At 40.5% G+C, this 12,739-nt stretch overlaps 1 protein-coding gene and 1 long non-coding RNA gene across 2 annotated transcripts in view; one reads left to right on the top strand and one right to left on the bottom strand.

The window, feature by feature from the left end:
* The window catches only part of LOC137656729 (uncharacterized), a 289,131-nt gene that overhangs the window by 253,678 nt on the left and 22,714 nt on the right, over positions 1-12,739 (bottom strand). The gene's annotated exons all lie outside the window — the stretch shown is intronic.
* The window catches only part of LOC137655961 (galactoside alpha-(1,2)-fucosyltransferase 2-like), a 45,135-nt gene that overhangs the window by 22,284 nt on the left and 10,112 nt on the right, over positions 1-12,739 (top strand). Inside the window, exons 2-5 of the mRNA XM_068390160.1 lie at positions 3,154-3,219; positions 10,412-10,488; positions 10,822-11,152; positions 11,649-11,756. Coding sequence (XP_068246261.1) covers positions 3,154-3,219; positions 10,412-10,488; positions 10,822-11,152; positions 11,649-11,756 — 582 coding nt within the window. The remainder of the gene's footprint in view (positions 1-3,153; positions 3,220-10,411; positions 10,489-10,821; positions 11,153-11,648; positions 11,757-12,739) is intronic.

The following is a 12,739-nucleotide window of genomic DNA, read 5'->3' as shown; positions in this document are numbered from 1 at the left end:
AATTTCCCTTTTTCTTCTTTTGTTAAAGTTTTTAGTTTCTTAAGGGAAATATTTATTTTAATATTGCACCATGCACTAATTTTAGCTGAATCTCTATAAAGGGATTCAGCAACCCCAAACGTACATTCAGGGAATGTTTTATCATCACGGCTGAACAGACTCCACAAATAAAATATTGGGCGATAGAAACATGTTGTTCAGAATAATATAAAATAGAGATAACTTACATGAATCTCAATCCTACACCTGGGCAACGCACGCTATCTCTAATAGTGTGTAATAAATGGAACAACACAATAACAACTTTTGGTTATCAATTATAAATGAAGATAATAACAGACACACCAATTTTTAACGTAAAATATTTGTTGCCACAAATGTTGTAGAATTTAATGAAAATATATATATATATATATATATATATATATATATATATATATATAATATATATATATATATATATATATATATATATATATATATATATATATATATATATATATATATATATATATATATATATATATATATATATATATATATATATATGTATATATATATTTATATGCATGTATATGTACAGTTTGACGCAGGACTTCCTGGGACAACACACACTGTGAAAGTGCACACTGTTACGCCCTTTTACGTGCAGTGAGTAACCAGACATTTAGTGTAAGGAGTGATGGGATAAGAGGTCCGTGGAGATACACACAAGAACTCTCCTCTCAGGAAAGGTGTATTTATGTATATATAATATATATGATACATATAATATACAGTATATATATATATATATATATATATATATATATATATATATATATATATATATATATACACACTGTAGGGGTGAAAACTGGTGAGGGAGAAAACTGGAGGGGAGAAAACTGGTGGGAGAGAAAACTGATGGGAGTAAAAATGGAGGGGGTGAAAACTGGTGGGGGTGAAAACTGGGGGTGGAGAAAACTGGTGGGGGTGAAAACTGGTAAGGGAGAAAACTGGTGGGGGTGAAAACTGGTAAGGGAGAAAACTGGTGGGAGAGAAATTTGATGGGATTAAAAATGAAGGGGTGAAAATAGGAGGGGAGAGAAAACTGGTGGGGGTGAAAACTGGGGGGGGGAGAAAACTGGGGGGGGGAGAAAACTGGGGGGGGAGAAAACTGGTGGGGGTGAAAACTGATGAGAGAAAACTGATGGGGTGAAAACTAGGGGGGGGTTAAAAACTAGGGGGTGGTATAAACTAGGGGGAAAAACTTAATGGGGATGAAAACTGGGGAGGGTGAGAACCGAGGGGAACAAAACTGGGGGGGGTGAAAACTGGTGGGGGTGAAAACTGGTGGGAGAGAAAACTGGGGGGGTTAAAACGGGGGGGGTGGAAACTGTGAGGGAGAAAACAGGGGGAGTGGAAACTGGGAGGGAGAAAACTGGGGGAGGAAAACTAATGGGGGGTGAAAACGGGTAGGGGTGAAAATGGGGGGTGAAAACTGGTGAGGGTGAAAACTGGTGAGGGTGAAAACTGGTGGGGGTGAAAACAAGTGGGGGGTGAAAACTGGTGGGAGAGAAAACTCTGGGGAAAAAACTGTTGGGAGGTGAAAACTGTTGGGAGGTGAAAACTGTTGGGAGGTGAAAACTGTTGGGAGGTGAAAACTGGGGGGGGGGGCGTGAAAACTGCGGGTGGAGAAAACTATGGTGGGTGAAATATGGTGGGGGTGAAAACTATTGGGAGAAAACTGGGGGGTGAAAACTGGGGGGGGTGAAAACTGGTGGGGGTGAAAAATCGTGGGGGGTTAAAATGGGTAGGGGAGAAAACTAGTGGGGGTTAAAATGGGTGGGGGAAAAAACTGGTGGGGATGAAAACTAGTGGGGGTAAAATGGCTGGGGGAGAAAACTGGTGGGGGTGAAAACTGGTGGGGGTTAAAATGGGTGGGGGAGAAAACTGGTAGGGGTGAAAACTAGTGGGGGGTTAAAATGGGTGGGGGAGAAAACTGGTGGGGGCGAAAACTGGTGGGGGTGGAAACTGGTGGAGGTGAAAACTAGTGGGGGGTTTAAAATGGGTGGGGGACAAAACTGGTGGGGGTGAAAACGGGGGGGGGGGTGAAAACTGGGGGGAGAGAAAACTGGTGGGGGTGAAAATGCGTAGGGTTGAAACCGGGTGGGGGAGAAAATTAGTGGGGATGAAAACTAGTGGGGATGAAAACTGGTGGGGGTGAAAACTGGTAGAGGTGATAACTGGTGAGGGAGAAAACTGGTGGGGGAGAAAACTGGGGGGGGGAGAAAACTGATGGAGGTGAAAACTGGTGAGGGAGAAAACTGGTGGGGGTGAAAACTAATGGGGGGTTAAAATGGGTGGGGGAAAAAGCTGGTGGGGGTGAAAACGGGTGGGGATGAAAACTAATGGTGGGAGAAAACTGTTGCGGGTGAAAACTGGTGGAGGTGAAAACTGGTGAGGGAGAAAACTGGTGGGGATGAATACTAGTGGGGTGTTAAAATAGGTGGGGGGAGAAAACTGGTGGGAAGAAAGCTGGTGGGGGTGGAAACTGGTGAGGGAGAAAACTGGTGGGGATGAATACTAGTGGGGGGTTAAAATGGATGGGGGAGGAAACTGGTGGGGGAGAAAACTGGTGGGGAGAAATCTGGTGGGGGAGAAAGCTGGTGGGGGAGAAAACTGGTGGGGAGAAATCTGGTGGGGGAGAAAGCTGGTGGGGGAGAAAACTGGTGGGGGTGGAAACTGGTGGAGGAGAAAACTGGTGGGGAGAAAGTTGGTGGGGGAGAAAACTGGTGGGGAAGAAAACTGGTGGGGAGAAAACTGGTGGGGGAGAAAACTGGTGGGGATGAAAACTGGTGGGGATGAAAACTGGTGGGGGTGAAAACGGGTGGGGATGAAAACTAGTGGTGGGAGAAAACTGATGCCGGTGAAAACTGGTGGGGTGAAAAAAATGGGGAGAAATATTCTTGGGGTGATAATTTCGTGCGGTGGAATTTTCCGTGAGACGAATTTTCCTGGTGGAATCTAAGGGGTGGAATTTACACAGAACCCTACAGTTCACCGTTTGAGATGTGCACTAAACGAAAAACCTATTTCCACTTAAGAAATTACAAGCTTGAATGAATTATGTAAATATACAGTAAATTATAATTCGTTTCTCTATTCCAGTTATGAAGAAACCCTGTTGGAAAGTGGGCATTCTGTCCATCTTATCGGTGATGTTAGTCATGTTATGTAAGTATGCCTTTAAATACGAACACAAATATATTTGGGTCCAATCATGTCAGTTTAAGATTATGATCTTGCTATATTATGGAAGCCAGTTGAAAACATATAACTAACTAATAGCCTTATTCTACGTTAATTTGTGCATGAAAAAGATGGTAATAATAATAATATTAATATTAATAATGATGATGACAATAATAATAATAATAATAATAATAATAATAATAACAATATTTTCCCTATATAATAAAGAGCAAGTGTCTGGCTAATATATATATATATATATATATATATATATATATATATATATATATATATATATATATATATATATATATATGTGTGTGTGAGTGTGTGTGTATGTGCATGCGTATATATGTGTGTATATATGTATAGATATGTATATGTATATATATGTATATATATATATATATATATATATATATATATATATATATATATATATATATATATATATATATATATATATATATATATAAACAGTATTTATGTGAGGAACTCTTACTTAACCTATACAAACTACAATGAGCATCATTTTCTTATAGTTCCCCGAATCCAACCATAAGCTTGAATCTGCCAAATTCCAAATAAATCTAAAAAAAAAATGTAGAAGCCACTCATAAACTTTATAAATTAAACTTTGTTGAAAAACCACACTAGAGCTTTAGTAAGTGCACTGAAACTAAAAATTTTAAAAATAATTTGCATTTTTCTCAAGACATAAAAACTATTCATTTAAATGTGTTACTCCAAATGTTGATTTTCTACGACCAGAAAAAAAAAGAAAAAAAAAAACGTGTTCAATTATAACTATAATAGGTTACCCACTGTTGGGCAGCATTACATGCTGCTGTGATGTAGGCTCCACTCTATCCCGGTCAAAAATAAGACAATTATAAAATTAAAACTAGGTTTCATACAAGTCAAAAGTAAGTGGGTGAAGTGAGTTCAACTGGCTCATGAAAAAGTGAGGTCATAGTGTCCGTACCCTCTAGATTCATACTAAGGTAGTGGTGAAGCTATATCAAATTTAGACATGATAATGCAGAGAATAACTGATGCCCTCATAAAAGGTTAGGTGTCCTGTAAGAGGATAAGATAAATAATTTGTTGTGCCTCTTCCAGACACTGCACTAAGAACTTGGGCTATTGAGTGGTTCTTGCAGAGTGATAAGGTTGCAGCAAGACCACCAGACATGATGTGCTCGGGGTTGGCGACGCTTTCCAATGCTCTTATAATGGTTTCACGCAACCAAAAAGAAATTGTATTCTTAGCTGTTTCTTTTTTTAATTGGCCCGTACTCACAAATGAGTTTTGAATTTTAGGTCTAAGTGAGGCTGTCCTTTTCAGATACTTTCTGACTGCTCTTACAAGACACAGTAACATATCTGGATCATCAGTTACCTCTTTGAGAGGCAAGATCATGAGAGTCAAATCTATGTTCAAGAATAGCCAAATTTTGTGTCTTAGCCACAAACTAAGGAACAAAGCAATGTGAGAGTTCTTTCCACCCTTTGGAATGTGACGTAAGGCAGAATAGATAATGTAATTCACCTCTTGGCCGATGCTAAGGCATGGAGGAACACAGTCTTCAGGGTAAGATCCCTGTCCAGAGCTTTATGCTCAGGCTTTTTGTGAGAATATCTGGCAGGTCTGGATACCCCCTCTGCCTTTAGCCCCTTTGGGGTTACTGGCATTACTCGGACCTCTCAAGATTCTCAAATTCTGTTCAGGAACTGACAAATCTGACACAATGGAAGAAAGGCGTATAAGTTCCGTGTGTCTCATGGTGCTGGAAGGCATCTTTTACTGCTGCCACTGAGTCCAGTACTAAAGAGCAATATACTAGAAGCATGGAATTCAGTGAGTGGCAAACATGATGTGTAGTGATGGGAAAACCTCCAAAGTCACAAAACTATTCGCCACTAGAGGAAGCAAAGCCTACTTGGAACCAACTGTCGTCCCTGGTTGAGCAAGATGGTCCACAATGATATTGTTCTTCCCAAGTGAATCTTGCCGAGAGGGACACTGTATTGGTCTGTGCCCAACGATGTATCTCTACTGCTAGTTGGCATAGCAGGAGGGAGACTGAGCTTCCTTGTTTGGAGATGTAGGTCACTACTGTAGAGTTGTTGCTCATCAGCACTACAGAGTGACCTTTGAGGGTCTTTAAAAAGTAGAGTAGAACTAGATACGCTACTTTAATTCCCAGGTAATTGATATGAAAGGCCTTTTCATCCTGAGACAACAGGCCTGAAATCTCCCTTCGCAGGTGAGCACCTCACCCTTGGCAGAAAGCATCAGAGAACAGAAGGAATTCCAGGGAGGAGACCTGTAGGGGTGTTCCTGCTAACAGGCTCTCCTGTCTCAACCCCCATTGGAGATCGGTCACTACATCCTGGGGCACCAACAACAGGGTTGAAGGGGGTCGGATGTTTGAGGCTACCAGCTCTTCAAAGCTTACTGCACCGAGAGAAGATGCATCCTCCCGAAGGGGACCAGTTTCTCCATGAGGTTTCTTCAACTTTCTTGAATCTCAACACCGTCGTCAGATAGAAATGCACTGCCCTGAGACGAGTCGATTTCCATGCCTAGGTATCTGATGTTCTGTTGAGGGACAAGGGTTAATTTCTCAAGGTTCAGCTAAATCCCCAACTCACTGCAGAAGTTGAGGAGATCTGGTGCTTTGCAAGTAAGGCTTGAGACTGCCAGGAGAAGCAAGTCCTACAGATACCTCAAAAGCCTGATGCCCAGGGTATGAGCCCAGGCTGATACAAGGGCAGAGATCCTGGTAAAGTCCTGAGGTGCTGTGGAAAAGCCAAAGCACAGCACCTTGAAGTGGAAGATCGTGTCTCTGAAGGGGAACCTCAGATACTTCCTTGATCCTGGATGAACAGAGACTTGAAAGTAAGCATCTTTCATGTCTATAGTCAACAGGAAGTCATTTTTCTGAATGGCCTGAAGAACAGTGGCCGGAATTCCCATTTTGAACCTTGTTTGTAAGATAATCAGGTTGAAATGGGACAAGTCTATGACGGGTCTCCAACCTCCTGTCAGCTACTCTACCAAGAAGAGACTGCTGAGAAAGCCTATGGAGTCATCTAAGACTTCTTCTTTGCTTCCTTTGGTTAACATTTTGAACACCACCTTTTGTAAGAGGAGGTCCTTTGCAAATTTCAAAAATATGGTTGGACTGTCCGAGTCAGAGTCTGAGGGGGTGGGTAGTCTACGAATGGGGCACGATACCCGGAATGCAGAATTTCCACGGTCTAGGAATCTGCCCTAAAGAACTGCCAACTGTGCCAATTGCTTTGTAGGCATACCCTACTGGTGGTAAGTGGGACAAGTTGCCCTCTCTAGAGAGCGCCCCTACAACCGTAACTCCTTCGGCCGGAGGAGTGTACTCTACAGTATGGTGAAAGGTGGGCTAAGGGTTTTGCCTCCTAGGCTGCTGAAAGTCCATAGGAGGAATCAAGTGCCTTTGCTGGTTAGCCTGTTTAAAAGGAGAATTCCTTTGCAGCTGTTGATGATTGGGCATCCTTGATGCCATAGCTCTCCTCATAAGAGAAAAAGGGCTCATCTTTTCAGCCTTCTCGATTGCAGCGAGGGGGAATTCATCAGGTTGGAGTTCCTTAGACAGAGCGCGTCCCTAGGAAGCAACTGCTTGGTGTATCTTGCCAAGACCGCATTGCATCATTAAGGATACAATTGCCCCATAAGGAAACTGTCTGATGGAGAAGAAACTCCAGTGCTTTGGTTCCCGATCTTGACAGATACCTGAACTGTGTCAGATACCTGATTTGCTTCAAGACATCCTCTTTACTGAAGTCTTCCATGAAGTGAGACACTGCTCCTAGAGTGATAAACTAAAGAACTGGCCCAAAAAGTGGACATAGCTGCCACCTCCATATTTTGCATCTCACCTTTAGAGAAGCTGGAGGGGAGGTTAGTTAATTTGTTTCTTTGGTACTATAACATTGAGGAGTAATTCCTTTAGAGTGAGTTCTTTAAGTCTGAGACGTGGATGTTAAAACACTACGTCAATTCTATGTTTAGCACTCTGAGATTGGGGAAATATGTTGTCAATGACACAAGTCTGATAGCTATTTGCACTCGAGGAGCTCATCTAGGCCATCCAAGCGACAAATTAAGCTTATGATCCTGACATAAATATCGGAAGCTCGAGGGGGGCTAGATCAGTTGAGCTGGTGCCTGCACGTGCAACAGAGTAATGAAATCATGAGTCTCTAGAATAGGCTCTTATTTTGGGGTAATTTGCAGCTCCACCTTGGGGAGGGGGGTTTGCCAGAGTATTAAACTTTTACTACTCTCTAGTGTCATTCTCTGAATGGAGAGAAGAGGAGACAGAGAAAGAGTGGGAAGAGCCATACTCACTCCCAGAATAAGTGTCTCTATCTCTAGCAGACTGCGAGGAAGTAACTGGGAGGTCTTTCTCAGAACTTGGCCTATGTGACGAGTATGACATCTCCAAGGAAGATCACTTAGAGCACCTCTTATGAGGACCATGTCTATGATGTTTTACCATTGAAACATCCTTGGCTGTGGATGGGGGAACAATCCGAGGAAAAGCCGGTAAAGGCTTCGGCGCCCTTTTCCTATCCTGAACCTTAAAAGTAGAAATACCTGAAATAGAAGTTTTCTATTCCAAAGGATGTGTAAATTTTAAAATATCATGAACAGTAGGAAATGTACTTGCTTGAGTACAGTGCAGTAAAATAACAGGTTTGTTAATTGTATGGTGAACGGTTGTTGGGTTTGAACGAGGTAATTGAGGTTTGGGGGTAGAAGCTACCTGATAGTAAGACGAAGATGACGAAGGAACGCAACGACGAGGGGGTTCCTTTGCTTACAAATTTGGGAAGTAACAGCATGATTAGAGCGAGCATAATTGTAGCCATTACGCGGAGGAATACCATCATACATTGTAATGGCTGTGCATTCACTGACGTTGTAAGGACAGCGGCACGTACACAGATGTGATCCTGATGATGCAGCAAGGCTGTGAGATGTGTAATTAACATGTTCGGAATTAAAGAAAGTTTAGTTGTCATAGTTAACTTCCCTGTAGTATGCGTTGAAGAAGAAAAACAACAGTACTTGGAAAACTTGGTCTAGTCGAAATTGTGGTTGTGAACATTGCCAAAGTGTTCCAAACAATGTCAACATAAGGTGATGGGGAGTTCTAGGACAAGTCCTGTGAACTCGTAAGAGGAGAGCAGTGCTGAGGGCCCCTACAAGTACTAGGCAAGACTGGCTCGTAGGTACAGGCAGGAGAAAGAAATGGTCCTCCAACAGGGCTACCTCGTACAAGGGGAAATGGTCATTTTGACTCTAGGGTGTGTGATTTGAGTAAAAGAATGAAGGGAGACTTTCAACGCTTTAATGGGTGAAACCTCTAAAAGCAAAAAGCCATCCTGTAGAAACTCTGCCATAAAGGGCTCATCACTAAGCTTGCTAGTGGGAGGCAAGGGAGACCTATGCAAATCAGAATAATCGGGGACCAAAAGCACTTGGACTGAAAGCCCAGCAGCCGTAGCGAAGGGAGTTGTCTCTAGCAGAGACTCAAGATCACTTAGTACATGGTTGGGTGATAATACATCAACAAAATTATCATCAATAAGTAAATCATGGGCATTGCCCTCCATAACTGGAGCTTCAGAAAGCTCAAGAAATGAAGGCGCAAGATGGGGTATAACAGTTTTCTAAGAAAAGAGCCTATGTTACTGTTGACAGTAAAAGACATGGAAGGGAAACGATCCCTTTTGGGTCATTTCTTACGATGGGAACGCTATCTCTTCCACTGGGAGGATAGCCACTCCCTACAATACGCACATATAGATTTCACAGAACAAGGGCGACCATCATGGGCGGGGCAGATACGAATGATACTAGTAACACTAGACAAAATAAGCACAAGTGATAATAAAACACAAAGTACTATAAAGGTAATCCAGTGTGGAGAAATGAAATCGTGATAATAGATGAGCAGAGGAGAGACCTCTTAATGGAACGGCAACCAGGAGAAAAGTGGAGCTAGCATCTCAGCAGCTTGTGATAGTGCCTAGCAATGGAGTTGCCAAGTAACCTATTATAGTTACAATTTAGCCCTGTTTGTTGTTAGGAATAACCCATTTAAATTACTCAGAAGTTTGTATCCCCGTAGGAATTAATAAATGATTACAAGAATCTCGTTGTACTTCATATCTCAATAAAAAAAGAAATATCCATGTTCATTGACTGGCCCACTGGACACAAACTAAACACCAGTGTACGGTCTAGTAATTTTGTCAGGTAAAGTTCATCTCCAATTGCAACAGTACAGCTAACCCCATTTGATTTGGAGGCACCAGTATTGGTCTTCATCTAGCCTATATAACCAGCATTGTCCATTACAAATTATGCTAATCTCTTCTAAATTGTTAATTTCTTTAATGTATACTGTAGAGGTTTTGCTTCCTGAATTCTTTAATGATAAATGATTTCATAAATTTTTTTCTGTCACTGTTATACTTGGAAGGATTATGGGTGATCTTACACTATAAATTTTCTGGATTCACATTCCTCTGGCACTGGGAGAGTTGGATCACAAGTTCCCTGGTATATAATACTAAAAGTATTTTTCTGAAGTAGCAGGAAGGCTTAGTAAAGCCTCCATGCAAAACAAAAGGAGTTTGAAGCTACTTTTATTCATCTAAGTGTTATCAAAATCAATTGTAATTCCTGGTAAAAGATAAGTACACAAAGCAGGCTGTAATTAGGTTTCCCAAAAGGACGTAGTAACTGGTTGAAATAATACGCAAAATATGGATTTAAAGGTAACGGCCACAGCACACCATACAAGGCAATTGCTTAATCTAATCCAAGATTGTACATTTTATAGTCGTCTCATTTTTTGTAGGCAAATAATATATACCTGTAGATGGCAAACTCGAATTAAAGACGCCAGTTCTTAGGCTTCAGGTTCAACATTACTGCAGAGCCACTTGATCAACATTGCTCGTTGCTTTCAAATGTTTCCTACCCTTTCACTTGATTCCAGTTCACATGTAAATTACGGGTTCAGTTTTATACCAAGTAATTTTCTTAAACCCTTTCTATTAATATTATTGGATAACAATTGAAAGGCATGTAACAGAAAGAGTATTTTTCTTTCAGATATCTCATCAAAAAACCTCACACTGGTGCAACACCCAATCATGGTTAAAATGGTTGAAAGAATGTCCAAAATTCAGGTGAGAAATTAATATTTTATTTTGTTCACGCCAACTTTCATCTATTTAAAATGAAAGGGAAGTTCAGGCTGCCAAGATTCTTGAATTGGTTTTGCTTTAATCCTAGAGGTGGATATCAATTATCATGAACTTTAAATAACAACAACAATAATAATAATGCAGACAGAAATGCCTCCACTGGAACAGACCAGAGCTCTGGTTGTTTAACTGAGCAGTATCTCACAAGAGACCATTATCTCAAAATGTAGGTCCGGGACCTCAATGTATTTTCTCCCTAAGATGCATCATGGTTATGGTATTAGGGTAACATAACTGTGTATAACCATTCCACAGGAGTCTCTGGGAATACAATCGAATTATTCAGCTCTGGAGCCCTCTTATCCGGTGCCGTTTGAGCGGCGATATAACGAGAGTGGCTGTTATAAGAGGAAGCCAGTTGTAGCCATTGCCCCCTGGCAGCGTGTGCAGTACGGCGGGAGATGGAACGGCCTCAAGCTACCAGTGCTCGTCATGGCAGGAGGAGGAAACTTAGGGAACATTATGTCAAATTATGCTTCAATCTATGCCATAGGCCGTGCCTACAATGTTACTGTAAGAATTAACAAAGGAATGCACCAGCAACTGATGTCGATTTTTCCTAATATGACTATCAATGCCCTCTTGAGTAAGTACTGTATAACTGTATCAGGGCTAGTATCTAAATATCTGTAACAGTACCCATGCCAGTTAGTTCATATTTTTTTTTTCTAAAAAAGGTACCCATTTCAAACTAATCTACATAACAGGCACAAAAGTATGATGATACTTCTTTACAAGCACAGCAACAATAATGAAAACTGTAATTTCTTGCATAAAGGGCTTTACTAAAGACTAATTAATCGCTGATTAATCCTTGTAAGGTTACAAACAATGCTATAATAATCATAGGTTTCTGTAAGGGCTTCTCTGCGAGCATAAGACCTACTTAAACTATTACCTATACAATTAACATCTATAGATTTTGCAAAGAACAATTTTACTGGAGATTGAAGTTTTCAGCCCCTTTCTACAAACAGAAGTCACGTAGATTCCTTAAACATTTCAAGGGAGTCTAATAAAAATAAGAAAAATAAAAAATACAACTTTTTACACCTAAAACATCTTTATTTTCTCCCTAACAGATAGTACGAAGGGAATACAAAAATTGGCATTCCTTAGGCATTACGTTTATGGGAACGTAGAGGCTGCTGCAGCAGGTCTCTTGGGGCCTCATATATTCTCTGTACATGGTAAGTTAATATGTGGACGAGTTCCATACACCACAGACAGCATCTTGTTCTCCTTTTTATTTTTGGCTTTACTATCTAAATTTTGCATATTTTTTTCCAGGTGCTCTTGAATTCAAAAGATCAAAATCACCAGTGTTTCGTACTTGCTCACTTTTCTAAATAAATAAACTCAATAATACTGCTACTACCACACAGAAATATTACACTACAAATATCTTATTTCCATAAAAGGAAGTCTACAACAACGTGTGCCTACATTATGAAGTTTAGGATTATAATTTTAGTGAAGTTCTAACCTCTTAATTGAACAAGTGTACATAGACATGAGAGAATTAAGAATCTTGCTAGTACTGTTTCATGTAAGCAAAGTTGGTGAAATCAACTTTATAGATTCAAATGATTAAGAATTGACGAATCATAACGAAACTGTAAATCTCCCCTTTCATTATCTTCTGGAACAGGCATTACAGTATGTTTTCCTTCCAATGCATATGGAAAATCCCATGAAGAGAATTTGAGCTAAACTATTTCCAAATTCTGTTTTCATTCTCCATTTTTCGACCATAGGCAAGACATTTGTGTAGTAGTTCTGGTGAACAGGTAAAAAGAGAAAACATTACCAATAGACTGTTCATCCTCAAAATTCTGAAGAATACCTAAGGTTCAGTCTTACAATATCACTTGCTGATTTTATGCCTCAGCCTTGAGCCTACAGTCAGTTAACTCTTTTATATGTGACCTCTAGGCCTTTCATTAGTTAGCAATTTACTCCTCAGCCTTAGCTGAGCAATCAATTCCAAGTTTTGCACCCCAGTCTTACACCTATAATTGGCTTTGACAGATCTACACCTTAGGCTTATGGTTGGTTCCAGATTTAGGCTGGTAGGTTTACAATTGCTTAACAGTTTTACAACTCGGCTTAAGACATACAACATCTCAGTTTAAGTAACAATTTTACATCAGCAGTAGTTGGATTTCACATT

This window comes from Palaemon carinicauda, chromosome 17 (genome assembly GCF_036898095.1).
Source record: "Palaemon carinicauda isolate YSFRI2023 chromosome 17, ASM3689809v2, whole genome shotgun sequence".
NCBI classification, from domain to species: Eukaryota; Metazoa; Arthropoda; class Malacostraca; order Decapoda; family Palaemonidae; genus Palaemon; species Palaemon carinicauda.
The sequence above is the reverse complement of the archived record's forward strand: the minus strand, read 5'-3'. Positions and strand labels throughout refer to the sequence as shown.